Below are 22,410 nucleotides of genomic sequence, written 5' to 3'. Positions count from 1 at the left end.
CCTCTCCACCTGCTCATACTCTAAACTTTGGGGAGCCCCAAGGCTCAGATCTGGGTTTTTTTTTTTTTTTGCTAGACCCACTCGACTTACCTCTCTGGGGACTTCATCCAGGCTCCATGGGTCATCTGGATGCTGAGGACACCCAACAGGAGTCCCCTCGGGCCTGGACGTCTCTCTCGAGCTCCGGCTCCAGCAGCGTCAAGGAGGCACCTTCAACTTAGCACATACAAAGTGAGCTCTAAACCTGTTCCCCCTGAAGCCCCCTCTCCTCAGCGGACATGACAACTTCCAACTGGCAGAGACCCTGCCGGGTCAGTCACCAGAGTGGGGGGAGGGGAAGGGCTGCCCGCACAAAGCCGGGCTCTAGAGGCTGAAAGCTGAGGGTTTCGTCAAGGTGAGGGCTTTGCCCCTGTAGTGTGCTTGCGGGGAGCAAGGGGGAGAGGCTGCGTGTTACCGTGAACGCTGTAATATGTGTGGCACTAGTCACCGGCGATGGTTCTAGAGTCTATGAACACCAAAAGACCAGAAGCAAACGACTTGTCTGGGAAGTCAATAAAGCATTTTATTCCACAGGAAGAAAAATAACGACTCTGACATGAGGAACAGATGAAAGAGTCTTAACAGATCGGTGACCGTAAGTAATCATGTTTACACAGTAGAGAACCAGTTAATTTAATTTCAGGTTTTATCAAGCAGCTACTATGGTATTTTGAGGCACAGATGATGCTTTAAAAAAAAAGGTTGCCCTAGAGCCTTCTGAACATCCTGGTGAGTCCCCAGCAGGCCGCTGGCTGTGCCGCAGAGGCTGGACAGGGCTGCCTCCCCCTCAGGGGGTGTGCGGGCGCCTCCCTCAGGCCAGTGCTCCCGGTGGGCAAGGCCGCAGCTCTGGCTGCCCTGCCCTGTGGGTTGGCCGACTGTGCTGGGTCGGGAATTAGGATGGCTTTTGATTTCTCCTTATCCAATTTCTCCTCATTCAATTTCTTTTACTTTTCTCAGAGAGAAACTGTGTATTTGGGACAGCATGAAAATCAGGAGAAATTATCATAACAAAGTCTTAGACATCACGGGCTAAACACCAATTGAAAAAGAAACCAGGCACTCAAGGGGCCTGGGGCAGGGCCTATTTCCTTCAGGGCTTTGATTCTTTCCTGGCCAAGCAGGAGGCTCAGTCCAAGGCCCCTGAAGCCTTCCCGTGGGGGGGGGGGCGAGGGCAGAGAGCCCCAGAAGCTCTAGCGTCTTCTCAGGCTCCTCCGGGTGAGGACTTGCACAATCCACCGGCCGAGTGACTGTTTCTAGAGCCGATTAAGGTCAGAAGGGCTCCGGGAGGAGGGCACCGCACGCAACACCTCTTGGTGGCCCGTGGGTAGCAGCTCTGCTCGGCGCAGCCCTCGGCCGGCTTCCTGCATCCCAGCTGCCACCAGGGGCTGAGGGCCGTCCGCTTCGGTCACACGAAATCCCACTGACTTCATTCCAGAAAGCGACAGAAGGCTCACGGAGGCAAACAATAAGCCCTTCTGAGAGTCTCATCTTTAGGAGATCGTGGTCTCCGGCTGGCGGTGGGTCACTGATGGCAAAAGTGGGGTACAGCTGGGGAGGCTGGGGGGGGGGGCCCATAGCAGGTGACACCGGGCCGCGCTGCTGTGGGTCTCGAGTGTGAGCGGAGGGTCGTGACTGCCCCCCAGCAAAGACAAACAAACCAAAATCCGCCCCAACCCTTCACGAGCCAAGTTCCGATTTTGCAGTCCACCAACTTAGAGCTCGTGAAGAATACACAGACCTTGGAGTTTACGACGATCCCTGGAAACACTATTGGGCCAAAGCTCTCGAGCACTGGTGCTAACGCTCCCCTCGGCTTCTTTGAAAACACACTCACACGTGCCCGCACATGCACACACATGTGCACACGTGCAGGGGAGGGCCAGTGAGGTGGACAGATCAGCTTCATCTGCGTCGCGGAAGGGTTTGGGTCAGGACTTCCAAACACCAAAACCTTCTACACATCTGCTGATGCTGTGCGTCTCGACCTCGGCTTTGTGTGACGAGGCCGTCGAGACCGATGAGTTTTGTCAAAATGAAAATTAAGAAATCACAAAGCTCGTCATTCATGCTGGAGGGAGCCCCCCCCCAGGGAAACAGCAAAAACAAGCCCCAGGAGAAAGAGGGCTCTCCTAGCAGGCCTTGCTAACTGGCTGGAACTTAAGACCAAGGACAAGAGATGTTCTAGCCAAATCTTGGTTCCATGAAAACTGGACAAAACAGCTTTTCTTAATACTCAGATTTCATTCCCTTTCCCGAGACTCTGTCCCTTCTCGTCTGGTGTTACCACTGCTGACCCCAGGGCTGTGCAGCTGTGGTACCTGCCTGTGGCTTTATCGAAAGGAAAGAGTCCTGGGACCTCCTCCCTGCTGTTGCCCAGAAAGGAGAGCCTTCTGAGTGGGGACTTCTGAGAAGTCTGTGGATTTTTGATTTGTTAAAACAAACAGTTCTGTGAGATGTTTTTCCTTCTAAATCAACAGAGCCTACCAGTGTTTCAAACTGACCCTCTCTGATGATAACCCAAGAAAAACTTACAATGCTGGTGTGCATGAGTGTGCACACGCACACTTAGACCCACAGTGAACAGAACACAATTTACCTCAAAGTTGGGCAAGACTAGTCAGGAGAAAGCCAAATAGATGGAGGGAAAAACGAAGTGGAGGTGGGAAATAAGTAAAAGATGGGTTTCCAAGCCACCGTTCTGCTTCTCCTTCAGGGCCTGGCTCCGGCTCTGGGGCACGGGCTGCCCCACCTGGCCTCGGGGGCCCCGGGATTCCAAGGTGCCCACCAGAGCACCCCAGTCTCACTCAATCTTTGTTCCTGCGACTTCTCTGGTTTCCAAAACTAACACAGAACATTCTTCAACTTTCAAGAATGCCTTTTTATAGAGAGTACCCTGAATTAGATGTGTAGAATTAGTGCAATAAAAGATCCAATATAATTTTATATTACTTTACAGTTAACAAACCTTTACACACATCACAGGCCCTGTTCAGAAATGCTCCTATATATTTACAAACACACAGTTGTACCTATATACATGTTAACAAAATACAGGGCAATCTAAAAATTAGATTCATCTCAGTACACTTTTTTTTTTTAACGTTATTCAACAAAAACCTTTTGAAAATTATTTCCCCATAATCTAAAGTAACCCTCCACCCCACCCACAAATTAATATGGTTTCCACTTGTTCTTGTATCTTCCCCTTGTTTCTTGATATCGTCCCCCAAACCTTATTCTGGCTGGACTGAGGCCCAGCCGAAGGGCCTTTCCTCCTGATGGATCTGGGGTGCCTGGGAGCGTCTCTCGGGCAGCCGGGGCCTCTCAGGAATCCGGCTCCAACTGCTCTTGGTTTTCATTGAGTCTTAACATAAGCTGCTGTTCATAGTAAAGGCTCTTTGCATAGTTTATCTCTTGTGATAACTTGACAGCAAGGCCCTCGGATTTCACATGGACCTGGAGAACAGAACAGAATCAGTAACACGCCCCAGGGGTGTGGCCAAACAAATCCCAGGATGTGGACCATTCAACTGGCCCAGGCATCGGCTCCCAGCCTGGTGGCAGACCCGAACAGTATGGGTTTACTTTTTTTTTTTTTTAAAGTAGATTCCACGTCCGGCATGGAGCCCGCTTTGGGGCTTGAACTCGCGACCTTGAGCTGAGATGCAGAGTCAGACCAGACTGAATTATCTGGGCACCCCTGGTATGAGTTTCCTTTTAAGAAAGATTCCCAGACGGGGCCCCTGAGTGGCTCAGTGGGTTAAAGCCTCTGCCTTCGGCTCTGGTCATGGTCCCGGGGTCCTGGGATTGAGTCCTGCATCGGGCTCTCTGCTCAGTGGGGAGCCTGCTTCCCCCCTTTCTCTGCCTGCCTCTCTGCCTACTTGTGATCTCTGTCTGTCAAATAAATAAGTAAAATCTTTAAAAAAAAAAAAAAGAAAGAAAGAAAGAAAGATAGATTTCCAGGGCCTGTTCCTGGTGAATGCTGCTTCCAGATGTGGGGGTGGGGAGAGATTCCTGGAATCTGTATCTTTAACATACACCCCAGGTGACTGGGTGGCCAAGCGGTAGTCACCTGACATTTGGGACTCCCTGGAGGGGAGCACCGGCCTCAGCTCTGAGGAGGCGAGGGTCTGCTGAGGCTCAAGAGTGAGAAGGAAGGATTGCACCATGGTGACCCACCTCTAACGTCCAGTGACAAGTCATAGAGGGACAAGAATGCCTAGTTCCTCCCTTGCCCTGAGAGGAGCAAAAGCGTGGCTGGGCAAGGCTCCCCACCATCAAGAGGAACTTGTGGAAACACTCAACTTCTGGGTGTTAACTCTGTGAATCTACCAGCCCTGATTTAAGCCAACGACCCCAGGGGAGCGTGCACAAGCCAAGCCAAACCCGACTGCATTCCTGAGCAGGGGAAGGTCGAGGGATTCCTGAGGAGAGAGGCCCAAGAAGGTTGGCTGTGGTTTCCGATCTGTAGAGGGAGCCAGGGGCAAGCAGGGCCATTTTGAAGGGCCCATCATTCTTGAATGTGGCTTTGAAAATCCTGGCATACCAGGTGAAAACTGAGCACGACTAACACCTCGGGCTCTCGCAGAGCCTGCGAAGAAGTCCGAGGACGGCGAGAGGTGGTGAGCTTCCCACACGCGCTTCTGCAGAGCCAACGGTTTCTCTGAGTGGAGGCAGCGAAGGGGTCTAGACCGCCAGCTCCGGAGTCACATCGCCCAGGCTTATACCCCAGTTCCTCCCAGCGTTGCCCATATAACCTGGAGCGAGTCACGGGCCCAAACCAAGCCTCCTTACCAGGCAAGAGGGACCAATGGCACCGCGCCACATAACCCTCAGGAAACACTCAGTGTCTGTCCAGCGGGTCACACAGCAGATCTTTAATGCACGCTGGTGACTAATGGGAACGTTACTACTTGAAAGTCCTGCCGTGACAATACTTTGTACCCTTTGGAGGCAATCTATCCATTTTATTTAGGAAAATTTATTTAGAATTTATTCTGGGGAAGGGCCTGTGCTAGACACTGCTTCTCCACAGAGAAAAACAAGTCTGTGACTGTGACCCAGGAGAAACAGCCGAGAAGCCAGTGTGCGCGCTAACTCAGGGCCACGCACTGCAGAGTCCCATTTTAGGAATAAAAACCCCCACGTGTCATGTGGGTAGGTCCTGACCACTCGCTACAGCAGCATTACTGGCCACACTGTTGTCGATGGGCAGGGGAGGCCCAGGGGCTGGGTAGTTCCTGGTGGAGCTGGGAGCGCAGCATCGCCCCAGTTAACGCGCAACGAGCTCCTTCTGTGTGTGGGACTGAGGAGCAGAACCCCCGGGGACTAAGAACAGCCCAGCGTAAACCTAAAACGAGTGCCTGGTGAAAAGCGTAAGCCTTCGAGGGCTCTTTTCTGTCTCTTAACCACCGCATACACCCATTCAGGAGCTCAGGAGACGGGCCGCGGCGCACTCACCATGGGCTTCTGGTGGGAAGGGCCAGGGATGGACACGCCACTGCTTGAGTTCACTGCCTTCTTGGTCACCTGCACGTACACCTTCCCGTGGTCTTTGGAGACGAGGCAGTGGTAGAGATCGTCGTATTTGACTTCCAGGAAGATGGCCTCTCGGTCCACATAGTCGCCCCTCTTCAGGAAGTAGACGGCTTTGGAGGAGATGAGCACACAGTAGCTGTCAATGTTCTCCACGGCGATGAAGCTGCCGAGAAAGGGGGAAAATCAGTGTGACGCCCCGAGAGGAGCCTCAGCCCCCCGATGGCGGGGCTGCTCCTGCTCACCGAGCCGACAGGAGGGGAGGAGGCGTGCTGTGGGCTCCTGACCTTGAGTCCAGGCTCCCCTACGTCTACTACACCGCGAGCCTCAGTTTCCCCATTGCAAGCTGGGAATAAAGGTGTCACTGACCTCCCGGGGCTGTACAGCACGGGGGCTCCCTACACGGGGCTGCCCGAGAAAGGCAGCTCGTGATGACCACCAACAGCATCACCAAGAGAAACTCTATATCCTGACACTGCATTGTGGGGCAGGGGGCTTTCGCAGGGAGAGCTTTTGGGGAGCATAAGGCACAGAGGACACATGACATTACCCGGGCTTTGCTGGACACAACAGAGGAAAATACAAACTTTTCACCACTGACAAAGTAGCTGCTGACAACGTTCACTGCTAATGAAGGGCGGTGAAGGCCGGGCCTGGAAGTCGCGGGCGGCCAGCGTGGTGGAGGTGCAGGGTGGGGGCAGGGGGGGCGACGACTCGGATTTAAACTCCGTTCCCAAGCGGGCGGGTGCGGGAAGGCGACGTCCGCCTCCGTCCTTGTTGAGGCTGTCCCGGGAGGCAGCCAGGCCTCGGCTCCACACCTCAGTGACCGGGAACCCGGAGCACGCCGCTGCATGTTCAGAAAAGTCTAATAAATTAGAAAGTGCTTTCTGAAGCTGTAGTCTTGATTTGACTAATGTTCAGTCATTACTTGGAGGGGCAGTAGGGCCACTTGGAAAAAAATATCCCATTCCTCTTCCTCCATGGAGCTCCCAGATTTAAAGTGGAAATTTATGCACGTCAGACCTTTCAGCTCGGCTCCTGAATGAAGGGCAGTGACCCTTGGAAACGGCCACGGCAGCTCTCCGGGGCCTGGCCGCCTCCGCGGCATCTTGTGACAGCCCGCCACAATGGGGCGGCCACGTCGAAGGACAGCAAAAGAGACCAGATGACGGCAAGCATACTAAGAGCTGACGACAGGCTGGCTGTCAAGCTCCGGCCCCCTGGGACTTGATGTCCTGAGAGGAATTTCCAAACTAGCCGCTGAGCCGAAGCTCCCACTGGAACTGTTTGGGGACTGGGGTCCCACGATGGCTTTGTTTCTCATCGGTCCCAGAACGGCTGCTGGGAGGGCACCCGCCTGCCCGCTGGGGCCCCGGCCACTTTCCTTTCAGACCTATGCCTCCCCACCTGACGGTTTCCAGGTTCCCACTTCCCCAGGAAGCCTCACGGAAATGTTCCACGCCCGCCCCCACCTTCGAATGCTGAACTGCTTACCTTCGAGAGCCCGGCCAGACACGGACGTGGCTCTCCAGGCTGATGCAGGAGCGGGGGGGGTCCACATTGCACACCCCCGCGTCTCTCTGAGAGCCCACCACCACCGAGTCAGCCACCCCCTACGTACTCAAGTAAGTATCCGTCTGTTCCAGTTGCCATTTTAATTACAGCCTTGCATGACAAAAATTGGGGTTTATTGTTCTATTCTAACTGGTTGGCAATGCCAAGAATGCAGACTTGTAAAGTCTCAATGCCAAAATCAGAACTACCCGGCAGCTTTTGGTGTTCAGGCCGCTTAGTGCAGAATTTCCCACATTCTAGGTTCTGACAGTATCAAGGCAGGAGCGTTATCGCTTAATCAAACTGAAAGGAATCTCCAAAAGCTCCTCCAGGGTAGGGGGAAGAAAGGAGAAACAGAGGGAGACAGAGAGAGAGAGACAGATGACAAAAGCATCCTGACGCAGACAGGAAGCACCACAGGCCCAGAACTTGCTGAGCAACTGAGATGAAAACTGCAAACCGTCCATGGTTTCTGAGTACAGGTGGGCTGGGCATGCAATGGGCTCCCAAATGAGACCCCAAAATTGGCCACTGCCTGGGGGTGAGAGCAGGAATGTGCATTAAAAATCCAACTGAGGGGCGCCTGGGTGGCTCAGGCGGTTAAGTGTCTGCCTTCAGCTCAGGTCATGATCTCAGGGTCCTGGGATCGAGCTCCGTACCGGGCTCCCTGCTCAGCGGAAAGTCTGTTTCTCCCTCTGCTTCTCCCCCTGCTTGTATGGTCTCTCTCACTCTGCTCATTCTCTCTCAAATAAATAAAATCTTTAAAAAATAAAAAATAAAAATCCAGCTGAGGTTATTTCCTCTCCTCTGGTCCAGTGCGGATGGACCTACCCCATGACCCTTACCCCCACTCGCACCTGTCTGGAACCTGCCGTAGCGGACACGGAGGCCCAGCCTCTAGAAAGCCAGACCTTTCCATCCGGGCAGCTGCTCTCGCGCCCAGGCCAGGGTGGCTGACATTATTAGTGCACTTTCCACACTGGAACACTTTCACAGGCTTTCAAATAGACTCCTTTCCAAGATGCCACAGATGGCAAAGTCCTTAGTCCAGCCAGAGCTGCCGCGGGAGGAAGGGTGGCTCTGGGCTTGGAGGCTCGATGGTGGCACTTGTCACAGAGGAGGAAAGGCTGCCAGGCCGGGTGACTCTGCGCAGGCCAGCTGCCGTCCCTGTGGCTCGCTTTCTTCATCTGACAGAGGTGACGCTATCTGCCAGGTTCTTCACCAAGTGGCAAAGTCTGAAGAATTCATGGCCAGACCTCTGTTCTGTGCCCAGGGGCCCCATTCGGACCCTGAAGCCACCACTGGGAATCACACCCTCTGGACACGTGCATCAACTCTTTGAAGTCTTTTCAAATCAAGAGCAGATCAGAGCCGGTGCAAGTGAGAGGAGGAGAAACGGAGAGAGTGAAGCCATGGCCGGGGGCCGCGTCCCCGGCGCCGCCCGAGCAAGGATCCAGCGGCTGACACTGCAAACAGCTCTGCCTCTCGGTTTCCCTCCTGACGCGTGCCAACACCCCTACCGCCTGCCGCCAGTGCCCCGGGTTTCTTCCTCCTCCTCCTCCTCTTCGTCTCCTTTACAGCATCTAGGATGATTACCGCTCAGCTCTAGACTAGAGGTCCCCTGCTGTGGAGACAGATCCGAAACATGTCCCTCGTCTGTGAGAGGAGCCGCAGCTCGGGGTGACCGGAGAAGCCGGCCAAGGCAGCGCTCTCGGGCCTTCCCCTCTGCCAGCAGCGCCATCCTCTGTCCCTTTCTTCAGAGCCACAGCACTTTGTCCCTTCCTAGCCACCCACCTGCAGAAGCTGCTTCTCTCGGGAGGTGCGGCGTTTGCTCACACAGCTCACGGCGCCACGGCCGCTCTGGAGCTGTGTCTGGACACTGGGCTTCCCACTGTTCATTCTGGAACAAGCCCGTTTCACGCAGGGCTGCTCTTGGCCCACAAATGAAGGGACTGTGGTAAAACCTCACGGGATGGCACAGGACGAAAGCCAGTGTGGTCTCAGGGGGACCCTGGGCACACCCTTCTAGCCTCTGACCTGTTAAGAGCCCAGAGGTTCTCTGCGCACACCCCCCACCGGTCCCCACGCTCAGCACGTGCTCGGCCGGGCTGCTGCCCCTTCCTCCAGCCCCCTCCTCCCTCGGCCTGCCTGGCACACTGGGCCACATCTCCATCCAGCCAGTGGCCCAGAGGTCACTCTCATCTCCTCCTCACTCCAACTCTGTATTTAGTCAGCGCTGATGCCACCTCCCCAAACCACCTCAGCTCTGTCCCCCCACTCCTGTTTGCAGCCACCATCTGCACTGGGGTCCCCCCACTATTGGCGCGGACCACGCCCACGGCCCCCCTACTGCCTTCCTGTCGCGTGTCTCTGACTGTGATCCGTTTCTCTGCTGCCGGCAAGGTGACATTGTGAACATGTAATTCTCAGTGGGGTCCTCTTCAAAATCTCACCACTGCCTACAGGACAGGCGAGTTCAGTACAGCTCTTAGGATCTGGACTGTGGGCCACCTGCCACCACACCCGGCGGACCCCAACCATCCAGGAACTCTGCCGCCTCCACGCCTGTGCCCAGCACTAATCCTTCTCTTTGTTTGGGGCTTTCTCTCTCCTCTCCCAGGCACAATTCTCCTCATCCTGTTGGACCAGGTCAACCATCCATAGCCTTTCCTGGCTCTCCAAGCATAAATTAATCACTTCCCCTTGAGGCCTCATAACACACAGCTCACACTTCTATTTTTTCAAAGCAATCATACGTTATAGTTGGTTAGTAATACCATCCTGCTTCCCCTGCCAGACTGCGAACTCGTCAAGGAAAGAAAAAAACTTCTCACTCGCCCTGGCACAGAGCAGCATTCGACACACTGACGCGCTAGGTAGTTTTACAAAATGACAGTGAATTTACATTGTAAGATCCAGGGGAGTCTGCCCGAGCACATGCAACTTTTTATGTTGGGACTGTATTCTACCCAGAAGTGAAGTTACAAAACTCTCTTGGAACTCTTGATCTAACTTATTACAGATAGAGTCAAGCCATTAACTTTTTTCAGCACAGCTGGCTGATCTGTCACATACAAATTTTCATTCAGGGGCATAGCAAAGAATGTCCAATTCCCTAAGTGTCAATGGTTATGGACAGATTATGATCCAGTTTGGAAAATGGAAGCAAATGAATTTTATCCCATTGCTCAAAAGGGTCTTTTTTTGTTCTCGTTTTCAAGCTGTATCTGCTGCTATAACGTTTACATTGATGGTTCTATGCTGTTAGAATCAACACTATAACCTGCGCTCTAAAAAAACTTCTGATTTCTGTCTCTATCTGCAATTTGTGAAGAAGGGTAGACGAGACCGAAAATACCATAAACAGTATGGTTACAAAGAGGGCAAGAAAGGAGAATTTGCTCTTGAGTTCATTTCTTTCTGTGCTCTCAATGTGCTGACCACGTGCCTGTGCTTCTTTCATCAGAGAAAGAACTGGTTTGGCTGGTGGGTTTACAGGCTGTTTTTCTGTTCTTTTTTTATACTTCTCTGTATTAAGAGGGGGAAAAAAATCTCATAAATGTCACTTTCTGAAATGACATTTTGCAAATACAATCCAGTCGTCGAGCTCCAGAATAGTGCCAGGTCACGTGGGCGCCTCACAGGCACCCATTCTGATCAGGTTAAGAGCCACCTTAATGTTTACGATACTGGTGTGTCACTTTGTGATCAAGTATTAGAAATAAAATAGTGACTTTTTTTCTTTTCTTTCCTTCTCTCTCTCTCTCTTTTTTTTTTAAATGAAAATGAGGTCTCTAGCTACAGATGAGATCCTAGTTATAAGGAAAAATTAATTTAATCAGATGGGACAAATTTTACTTTAACATCATCTTAACCCAGGATCCTATTTCAAAACCCAAACTATAAAGAATGGGAAGCAACGGTAAGTCTGCAACATACCAAAGAAACAGTCAATTCTTCTGAAACCGAAGCCTTTTCAGCTGGCTAGACCCGAAATCCTCTGTCAGTAACTATCTTTTTAATACTAATTAATTAAATAAAATGAAAAATTAAATGAAACTTGACCTGGGAGGACAAAGTTGAAGTGCCCACGGCGCTGGGGACTTTGTGGGGTTTTCACTACATCAGGAAGTAATTACACAACATTTTCCAGAAGTGAAACAGTGAGTCTAACTGGAAAAAAATGTGGAAACATTTAGTTAGAACAGTAGAGCAAGGTATTAAAGACCCTTTTAAGGGGTTAACTCTGAAGGAAAATATGCAAATAATTAGGTCTTTAAGTATGTTTTTAATTACAATTCTAGGATAAAAGTCAGAGGTATAATTTGGCACTTGTGTGCTTTTCTTGAAAACCCCTTTCTTGCAAAGTGAGGATTCTAATGTTCACGTCACCATGAAGACCCAGCCTGACAACCTAGGATACTTCAGAGAATTTGCTGGCTTCCTTGATGACTTCTTCCTTGTACCGAGGAAGGCCATGGTCATGTGCTTTCTTCAAAATTCACTGGCGAGATTTACCCACAACCTTGGGTAGCAACACATGGTTTTCATCTTTAGAGTCAAAACTCATTCATCCCAATATCTTTCCCCAGTTCATATGAATTTCAAGAGTTTCATGAAATCAATTTTACTGACTTCAGTTTGATTCCAGTTTCCAGCCGTACGTGGCTCTGTTTTCAATGTGCATGTCTCACTGAGAACAATCCTGGGTTAGCAGTACCACACAATTTCTCCCTTGTGTTTTTGGCGCATGCCATTCTACTGAAAATGAGTTTTGTAAGGGCCAGAGACGGTTTGAACCAAGTAGGGGTGAGTGGGGGAGGAAATTGAAAGCACAGCGTACAATCATTTATAATCTCAACCTTTGGCCAAAAAACCCCCAAAAGATGGCAAGGTGAATGCGTATTACTATAATGCGACACCGCCACTCTCCAGCTATCATTCATTCAACAAATATTTACTGCATGCCTACTATGTGCCAGGAACCATTCCAGGTACTAAGGATGGTCTAGAGAATGGAACAGACAGAAATCCCAGTGCTGCTCTGCCGGACCCAAGGAAGGACTCTCTGGGCCTGTCATCCAAAAGTTCCATCAGCAAAGCAGCATAACCGGGCAGCTGAGCCACTAAATCCTCCCCAAGGAGCAGGACTAGAAAGTCCTCCCCGGAGTGAAGCTTCCCAGGGAGTGTGGGTTTTGCAACAGTCTAGGCCCATGGGCCTAGACTTAAAAAGAAGCATGATACGGACTGTATTGTGTCCCTGCAGAATCCTTACACTGAAGCCAGGAATTACTGTTAAATGATGTCACAACGGGTAAGGTCTCCATCCTACAGGGTTAGTGTCCTTCTAAGAGACACCAGAGCTCTTGCTTGCTCTTGCCGTGTGAGAACACAGCCAGAAGCTGGCCATCTGCAAGGCAGGAAGAAAGCGTTCACCAGGAACCAAACTGGCCAGTGCCTTGATCTTGGACTTCCCAACCTCCAGAACTGTAAGAAAATGGTGTTTTTTTATGGCAGCCGGAGCTCAAGCCATGTAACACACCACCATCCTTAAAAGCCCTTCCAGTAACACTGCAGGGGGTTTGGGTTATACAAAACACATTTGGGAAGAAGCCATCCGATCCAGTAAGCAGCAAATGATTTCTGGACTTAATTTTTGATGTCTCCATTCAAATATTGCTATAAAAATAGGAGATGAGGTCAGCTTAGCACTGTCTCTAACAATGACAATAATGGCTATCCTGAACTAACCTCTGCCTCAGATACTCCTCCATCAACCCAAAAATACTCACGGTCCTCAGAGCCTTCCTGTCTTAGCTTTAGCTTAAAGGAGATAAATAAGCATTAAAAGAAATTAAGCGAGCATTTTGCTACTCATTAGGCATAACCAAACACCTTCTGACCGGTGGTTCTAATACCAACTTAAGTCACAGAGCCTTTTCTGCTAAAAGGGTGTCTGCAGGGGCGCCTGGGTGGCTCAGTGGGTTAAAGCCTCTGCCTTCAGCTCAGGTCATAATCTCAGGGTCCTGGGATCGAGCCCTGCATCTGGCTCTCTGCTCGGCGGTGAGCCTGCTTCCTCCTCTCTCTCTCTGCCTGCCTCTCTGCCTGTCAAATAAATAAATAAATAAATAGCCTTTTAAAAGGGTGTCTACAGAATATGCTAAAATAGCGATATACTGAGAGCTATCATATCAACTTGAAATAATTTCACTAACTGAAAACACCGCAAGACCCAAGGTATGTAAGGCTTAGCATTCAAAGAGTAACAAAACAATGTTTTAAAGATCGCTTTTCTTTAGTTTTCAGCTACTTGTGGTCTGCCATCTGTTTATCTGTTTTGTTCTGCAGCAAACGGCAGAACATCAGAGCTCCGGAACATCTTACACAGAAGAAGAGCCTCAACGTTGAGAACGTTTTACTCCTTATCTTCTCTTTGAACACACCAGGAAGGGACTGCCATTTCCGAGAAACAAAGCACTTGGGTCCCGCTGCGGAGCTCAGTTTGAGAACCCCTGCTTTGAGTTAAAGACTCTGGACAAGCAGTTCTACCGACACCTGTAGGATGTTTGGGCCACGGAATCTTGGACAGGTGCCAGGGTCTAAGAGACACGGCGCACTCGGGACGAGAGAAATGTCTCAGACTCCGAGACAGAGGAGACAACAAGCTCAGGGAGCCAACAGGGCCGGTGTCCCACTTACAATTCATCTTGAATGTTGTCCGTCAGTTTGAAGAGCTGCTCCTGCCCCTCCGCCTGGCTCTCCGAGTAGCGGGGCAGCAGCCCCTGGGGCCCGGTGCAGCAGCGCGGCTTCCGAACCCTCTGGGCTTGAGTCCTGCACGGGGAAGGGAACATCAAGCAGGGAGGTTAGGTGTTATGGTTAAAGGATCTCCCTTCCTCATCCGAAATAAAAAGCACTCCATCATACAAGGCACACTCTGGCTTTAGCGACGGGCAACAAGCTGCAGCCTCACCTGTGAAGGCACTAGGAGGGAGCTGCTGGAGACTCCAGTTTTGTTTTGTTTTTAAAGATTTTATTTATTTATTTGCGAGTGAGAGCGCCCGCGAGCAGAAAGAGAGAGAGAGAGAGAGAGAGAGAGAGGCTGAGCAGGGGACCCCCCCCCCCGGCCACGGGGCTTGATCCCAGGACCCCAAGATCGTGACCTGAGTCAAAGGCGTCTGCCTGTCTAGGCAACCAACGGAGGCACCCAGGTGCCCCGAAACTCTGGTTTTGACAAGAACCCTGCCTCTGCCGTTTCCTGACTGGGCGACCATGGACAACCGAGTTAGATTCTTGAAGACCAGGTTCCAGTTTTCTCCATAAAATAGGAGGACACATACCCCACGGAGCCTGTGCCGGATGGGATGGCTCCTGCTGTTGCTGTTATTGAAACTTCTACTTGGGAAAATCCCACTTTTCTAGGAATCTTTAGGAGAGGCACCTCTCTGGACTTGGAAGGGCCAGGAAGAACAGTGTGGGGGCCCGGGCATCTAGGAAGCACATGCCAGGCTTCTGGATTCTTGGGAGGGCCTGGGCACAGGAATCCTGGGAGGGCGAGGAGAGGCTCCATGGACGGGGCCCAGGCCACAGTCTGGGATTCTGCAGCGGCTCTAACTCATGCCATTCGGCGGTTGGTTGCCCAAAGGAATCTGCTTTGCCATGGCTTTCAGGGTAGGCTGATGTTGTCTTTTTCCACAAACCATATACGGGGTAATTGATAAGTACTTTTCGGTGTTTTCCTAGAAACAGGAGTCCGTATTTGTCTTGGAAAGGCTGTGCATATTTCAGATGACTGATAAGAGTGTGCCGGTCTGTCCTCGGCCTTGTACTCACTGTACTTTTCATTATTTGTTCCTGGATTCCACTGAAGCAAAACATCCCTCTCTAGACACAGCGAACAGAGAGGAATAAGGCTTGAATCAGAACTGAATCAGCCTTTCTGAGCCATGCACTAATAATGGCAGTGCAGAGACCTACTTGCACAGAAGTAGGGCACAGAAGTACCCTAGAGGGCAAACTAGGGTAGTAATACGGACAGAAACAGCCAGAAGCTTGCCACAGGCCATGCAATGACGTAGTGGCGAAACTGGGACATTGCGAAGTGCTCCTGGGCCCAGGTCAACGCTCCGCTCCGGGCCGTGATGCGTGCAGTCCCATACCTGGTTAATGTCTGACATGTGCCAGAGCCAGAAATCCAGTAATACATTTGTACGAGTTCTGGACTAAGGATGCCCTAGATACCACTAATGTAAGGAGATTGGTTAGAAGTTTCAGTGATCTGTACTAAGGGAATGGGTAAAAAAATTTTACACGTACTTACATATGCCCACTATACATAGTCGCAATTTCTTCTTCAAGATTTAGGCCCTTTAAGTGTTGTTGGCCTCAAGATTGGGTTGGCCAATTACATGCTCACCCTTGACTGAAGGTGGGAGGGCAGTGCACGGAGCCGCTGCAGGGCCACAGTGGAGAAGCCGGCCAGCTGCTGCTTGGGCGATGCTGGCCAAACACGGGGAGGGAGCGTGGTACCCTTTCCCGGGCAGCAAAGCCCTGCTTTGGTCACCTTGCCTGGGAGACAACTACTGTCATTCCAAGCCCTGCCCAGGAAGGGCTGATGAAGGGTCCTTTTCCCAAGGCGTCCTTCTCTCTACTATCCTGCTGCCCATGAAGTTCCTGGAAGAGGTTCAGGCTATTGGGGTAGAAGCCCAAAGGCCCCTCCCTCCAAGAGGAACAGGACGGGGCCCATTCCCCACAGTTTGCCAATGTTAAGATTTCCTCCTGACACTTCTCACCCCATCTTCCCAATCCACTGGGAGGTCTGCGGGTTCAACACTCACACAGACCCCCACTGCAACAACTTCTCCATCTCTATTTATAACTAGCGAACCATCTCCAGATGTGCAATGGATTACGACAACAGTCTTGTAATTTATTCTATTTGCACCCTGTCTGTTCTCCTCACAGCAACGAGAATGATGCTCTTCAAATACACGTTAGACCAAGCTAGCCATGTGTCCCAAGTACATTTGCTTCACGTCCCACTTAGATAAAACATTTGCTTAACTGCTAGGCTCCCCACCTGGAACATGCATGAAAAGGACTTTGTCTCAGTCACTGCTATCCTGGATCGAGAACAGTACCCGGTTTGTGGTTGAAAACAATAAACACGAGTTGAGTAAATGAATGAATGCAATTGTCGGCGGCAGGGGGCAGGCCAAGGGCCATTTTCACCGGAACTCAAAAGTAAAAGTGGTGTACAAACTTTGGTGGAGAGTTTGAAGACCAGAGGTTCTGAGCCTTGGAGGTCGACAAAGTTAAGGCAAAATATGAACCAGCTAGAATTGTATCTTCCAGAGAGAAGGATCAAGGGTGTGTTTATACATACACTGGTCAAAACGAAGGACAGGGCAGGAAGGCGTAGTCATGAAATTAATGCCTTCGCTAACACATGTACTTTCCCTAAAAGAAACAATCTTTTCATTAGTACCCAAAGTGGGAACAGCCTGCTACCAGCGAGAGGAAGACTACGAGTCCCAGATTTCTCTGGCGGGATCCAAAGAAGCCAGAGAAGTCAAAGAAAGGAGGCTTGTTTCTGGACCTGAGCTCCCAGAAGTCGCATCTTGTAACAACTACAGAACAGTAGTGCCCCGTGTTATCACATTATCAAACAGCTGTTCGGTGCATATAGTTATCTCTTTATTCCATGGCATCCCTCAGGATCTGCCCCAAATTTCCCTGACTCAGCCTCACCTCCACTCCCAACACATGTCTGAAGTAAACTATAAGCCCACCCAAACACCGGAGAACTGGAAAGTCAAGTAGCTCCCTTGTGGGTCTATACGGCCTATCCGTTAAGTTTCTTATTTGTCTTCCCCAACAGGTTGCAAAGTGTCTTCCCACTTCCAAGGTCCTCGTTCTGTGACCAACCAACCACCACGGGACAGCTGGCCATAGCATTCAGACACAGCTGACTGGACCAGCCCACTGTGGCATTCAAGGTTTATTTTTCACGTGGACATAGAAGAAAAAAAGAGTTCAGCTTTGTCCTGGAAGGAAACAGTCTTCCCTTATAGTCTTGTAACTGTAGGGGCTGTTAGAAAGTGTGGTTTAGAGATACTCTCATAAGGAGCACAAAGGGGTTAAAGGAATTCTTCCCCAAAGCTCCTATTTCTTTGTTGCTGCTGGTACCTCAAAAACTATCCTTTCTTCTCCAAAACTCATCTAGAATGTTAACTTCGAAAGCCCAAGCTGGAGGCTGGAGGCGGTATGTGCATGCGCGCGCGTTTGCACTTAAAGTTGCTGCGTGTGAACAAACCCGGCACCAAACTTAATCAAGTAATTATGAACGTAAGTCCATAAGCTAGTGTTTTCAAACTTTGTAAGCCAGCAAAAACTTTAAAGTGAACTTCTCCACTGGGTGATGGAACTGTTTTGTCCATCTGTTGACGAGAGCACTCTAAATTCCAATAACCCTTTGAAACCGGCGGGGCTATCAGTAACAGCAATCCTGTTTGTTCATCCGTTGGACTCAGGATCACGGCACGTCTGTTTCTGAGACACACTTCTTAAGTCACTTCCCTGCATTCGTGCTCCCTGGGAGCCTAGGAGCGCCTGGAAGGAAAGGACTCTATTCTCCTTTAAACCGCGTTTTAAGGTTCGGCTCATCATTATCCTTGGTTCAAGGCCCACTGTCATCATTGACCTTTTCTTTCTTTATTTTAGATGGTATAATAAACATCCGGGAAACCACCATCCCCAACCCACAAACGCCATCATTGACCATAACCTGAATGTCTCTGTGTGGTCCTCTGCTGTTCCTTCCCACCCCCTGTTCTTCCCCCACCTAAGACAGCCACGATTCTAAATCTTGTACTTAGCATTCCTCTGCGTCTCTTCTTCCTGTAGTCTTAGTACCTGTCAACATACGCTCTGGTAGAGTCTCATTATATTCTTTGGCTTCAGCTGTTCTAGTCTTTAAAAGGATGTCACTGCCTTTTTATGTTTGGGGGCTTACTTCTTCCTTTTAAGTCACACTGCTAAGATTCAGCCCCTCTTTCGTGTGCATTTTTAACCCATTTATCGTACTTGCTTATTTCTCTTACTCCATCGTAAGGATCTACTATGATTCATCTGTTTCCCTGTGGATGGTACATGGGCTATTTCCAGGTTTTGCTATTACACAGGAGGCTGCTATGAACATTCCTGTAAATGTCTCCTGATGAAAGGAGGGAAGAATTGCTTCGGGTACATCTATTCAGGAGGTATTTGCTGGATCATCAGGCATGAATGTTCACCTGACAAGACGATTTAGGTTGTTTTCAAATCTACATTCCCACCAACAATGCACAGAAGAAAGCCTCGCAATCCATATCCTTCCCAGCACCTGGTACCATCTAGGACAACCCGTCCAACAACACAGCCTCTTGTCTAGTACGGCTACTGACCAACTGGAAAGTTGCTAGTGTAAGCAAGGAACTGAATTTTTACTTATTTATTTGGAACTGCATTTTTAAAATGTAATTTAAATTAGGGGTGCCTGGGTGGCTCAGTCACTAAGCATCTGCCTTCAGCTCAGGTCCTGATCTCAGGGTCCTGGGATCAAGCCCCGCATCAGGATCCCTGCTCAGCAGAAAGCCTGCTTCTCCCTCTCCCACTCTCCCTGCTTGTGTTTCCTCTCTCACTGTGTCTCTGTCAAATAAATAAATAAATAATAAAATAAAGTAAATGTAGTTACAATCAATTTAAATTTAAACTGCATGTTAAACAGTACTGGTCTAGATTCTCAAGGTTTGGTTACTCGAATGGATACAAAATGGCACCCTGATTTTTTTTTTTTAATATTTTAAATATTTATTTGAGAGACAGAGTGCGAGAGAAAGCACAAGTAGGGGAGGCAGAGGGAGAGGGAGAGGTAGACTCCTTGCCGAGCAGAGAGCCCGATACGGGTCTTGATCCCAAGACCCTGAGATCACGACCTGCGCCGAAAGCAGACATTCAACCGACTGAGCCAACCCAGGCGCCCCTCCTGTTGTTTCCTTCTCATGCCCACCTTTCTTTTTCCACCTAAAGGACGGTGGTGGCCATTACAGGAAATGGAGCGAGTGGATGCTCTAGTGGGAGGGTCGTCTTCTAAGGTCCGCTGGCCCACCACTGCGGGGCCAACCTCTGGCTTCCTCTGCTGGCCTTGCTCCCTATCCCTAGGTCACCTTCCCTGTCGGGGTGTGCTGCTCCTTGGGCAGGGTCTTGGCACCCTGGCCCCAGGGATGACTGACCCTCCACTACACAAGACGTGGCAAAACCCCGCCCACTCACCTCTCATTAGTTGACGGCGTCTCTTACTAACGCTTGACATAAAAGATGGTTTAAAACACAAGTCTGTTTAGTGCATATGCAGCAACTCTGCCTCCGCAAACCTTTGTTTAGCCAAAGGTCTGTGGTGTATTTAATTGCTGCCAGCTGGGGGTTTGTCGGCCATTTTAAGCTCTCAGCTGCTGCGGTTTATAAATTTCACAGTGTATAGAAAGAAGCAGGCCTTCCAGTCAACCAGCTAATCCAAAATGTCAGCACCAAATGAACTTGAGCTTTGAACTCCATGAAAATGTCAGAGAGTCGGCTGTGCGGCATGGAGGACTCTTCCCCCAGGGAAGGGGCTGCTGACACAGTGGCTCATACACGGCAGATATCCACCCGGTGAGCGTGATTGGTACAGAGTAGGTCTGCATCTGGTCGCTGCCGGCTGACACACCCTGGCGGCCTCGAACCGACGATGAGGATAATGAAAACAATTCACGTCGTTTTCTTTAAGCAACAATAAATCCAAACAAGGTGACACCGGGAGATCTAACCAGTTCCACTTGGGTTGATCTTGCCTTTCAGCCCGAGGGTCAACAGTGGCCACCCATGATTTGTTCTTCGTTGATCTGATGAGTAACTATGTCATAGCTCGATTGGTTGAAGACAGATGCTGTACACACAGACCCATACCCCCGTACAGCTTAAGTTAAGCTATTAGTCGGCTGAGAAATTTGTCATGGCCAATGTCTATCAACCAAGGGAGGTTCAAAAACAACCAGTAAATGAGGAGAAAGTGTATGTGTCAGACACGTGACTTCCTACTACAACAGAATGTTTATTCACCCATGACTGCCATCTTCCTCGGGGCTGTGTGTACTGACCCCGACAGAGTGATGGATTGTGCCTGCATTTACTTGATGTGTGTGTCCGAGACTTTTGTTTTAATTAAATATCTTACAGATATATACTGTGCTCAGCTGAGCACAAACAGTTAAGCTCAGAACAGAAGGTCAACCCAGACTATCTCTTCAAGTACGGTTAATGGATGACAGCTCCAAGATACCGGGATTCTTGACTGAGTGGTTCAACCAAACATTTGTCAGTTCTCTAAAAGGACTCAACAGTCTGTCTAAACAATACTCAGCCCCGGAACGGAGTTTAGCCGACTGGTTAAAGCTGCCCCCCATACCCACTGTGGTCGTGTCTGGAAGTTCAGGAAAGCCCGCCGCACCATGAGTCCCACCTCAGCCTGACCTCTAGCCCTCTCGTCCCTACTGTGCTCACTTCCGAAGACTAAGTGGGAAAGCATTCCCCCCCCACAGATTTTACTCCTTTCAGTGGAAACTGTAATCAGAGGAGATTCTGTGAGAGGATGAAGGCCTCTAACATTTGGCTCAGTTCACATGAGAAATTCGTCCCCTCAGTTCCACGACAAACAGAAATCCACTTTCTAGAACCTACTGAGATAGCATTCAATCCACTGGTTTACTAATAACTGCTGAGCTCTTGCTGCACTGAACCTTGAACCCAGAAGATTGCACCAAATATTCAAACCATCGTAGCAAATGCTACGACAATTTGGATTCTCAATGTGAAAAACATAGGTTGGGCAGAATGAAACCAAGGGTCCAAAGTAAGGCAGCCGGAAAAGCGAGCTTGCTCCGAGCCCTGGAAGGGCATGTGTCTTCCTCTGTCCCCACATCCCCACCCCATGTAATGACTTTTCCTGAACTATCACCAACAGAGGCTAGTGCCAGGCCTTTGGGAAGACAGGGATGAATCAAGTTTCCAGGGACCCTGCTGGAGTCTAACGTAGAAGATAAACAGAAGGCAGCAATTCTAATGCAGCGGGGGGTGGGGGGGCCCCCGGGGAGTGGCCAGGCTCCACGGCCAGGCTTCTTGGTCAGAACCCCAGTTCCACCACTTACAAACAGTGACCTGTGGCAAGTTAACCTCTTGGGGCCTTGGTTTGCTCATCTGTAAAATGGGGATGCTAATAATGAGGTTGTTGTGAGGAGTAAATAATGCGTCTAAGCGCTCATAACAGTGCCTGGTACGTGACAGGTGATCAACAAAACGCTGCCTGGGACGGTGATGGCGACGAGGACGTACCCGTGGAGCACGCCGTGGGTACCAAGGCAGGCCCTTACCTAGCTTAGGTCGCTGAAGCCGGGATGGGCTTGGGTCCAGAAGCTAATCCTTCTCAGTTAGTTTTCTTTTTGGCGAAACTGCCTTAGACAGAAATATTTCCCTTTTCCTTCTGCTTTCTTGTTAACATTCTACTTCCTTCTCTCTAGAGTTCCGCATTGTATTGTCACAATTGAAAAATGTGGGAAAGATGCTGATTCATGAAATCGTTAGCAATTACATTCCTATCGCCGTGAAGGTTTCAGTAATTTGACATCCTGCAGTGGGGACATTTCCTGGGCTGGGCTCTCTCCCATCAGTGGGATTCACACCTGACTTGTTTATAGGGGTCAAGGCTTCCTATAACCCAACACATGTTTTGGGGACCCCATGACATTACAACAGTGACAGCTGGTAGGACTCATGCCAACAGATAGGCCTGCGGGGATTTAACCTCTAAGAACAACACTACTGGAAAGTTTCTTTCCTGGAGGCAACTAACTGCCTCGGGGGTGAGCCTACCTGTTCATGAGGCTGGGGGAGGGGCAAAGCCAGCGGCTTCATTAAGATTTCCAATCAAGTGGCTAACATTATAGTTAGATTATGGCCTGATAGAGCCTCGGATTTCCTAAAATTAAAATGCCTTTCTGTATGCATCCAGGGGTTGCTTTTTTGTTCTGGTTTGGTTTTTGTTTTTTAATAGCAGACAGCTAAAAAGTGGTTTGCGACTTTCAACATCATTACAGAATCGAGGTATTTGACCACCACAAGCTTTGTTTGTGTTCTAAACACAGCGTTCTGAATCAGGATGTACTGCTTACAGGAATCTCTCAAGCCACTGGCAAATTCCTTGCTAACCTGTCA

General features: G+C 50.0%; 1 protein-coding gene across 3 annotated transcripts in view; it reads right to left on the bottom strand.

Annotated features, from left to right (window-relative positions):
• Positions 1 to 542: 542 nt before the first annotated feature.
• Positions 543 to 22,410, bottom strand: part of VPS13D (vacuolar protein sorting 13 homolog D) — a 252,275-nt gene continuing 230,407 nt past the window's right edge. For all 3 annotated transcript variants that reach the window (XR_014299363.1, XM_082685387.1, XM_082685388.1), the window contains 3 exons: positions 13,828 to 13,959; positions 5,500 to 5,740; positions 543 to 3,495 (listed from right to left, as the gene is read on the bottom strand). Coding sequence is in view for 2 of the 3 variants with exons in the window: in XM_082685387.1 (XP_082541513.1) it covers positions 3,364 to 3,495; positions 5,500 to 5,740; positions 13,828 to 13,959 (505 nt within the window). In the remaining variant the exon portion in view is untranslated. The remainder of the gene's footprint in view (positions 3,496 to 5,499; positions 5,741 to 13,827; positions 13,960 to 22,410) is intronic.

The sequence above is a fragment of the Mustela nivalis genome (assembly GCF_964662115.1).
Source record: "Mustela nivalis genome assembly, chromosome: 10".
In the NCBI taxonomy this organism is placed as follows: domain Eukaryota; kingdom Metazoa; phylum Chordata; class Mammalia; order Carnivora; family Mustelidae; genus Mustela; species Mustela nivalis.
The sequence above is the reverse complement of the archived record's forward strand: the minus strand, read 5'-3'. Positions and strand labels throughout refer to the sequence as shown.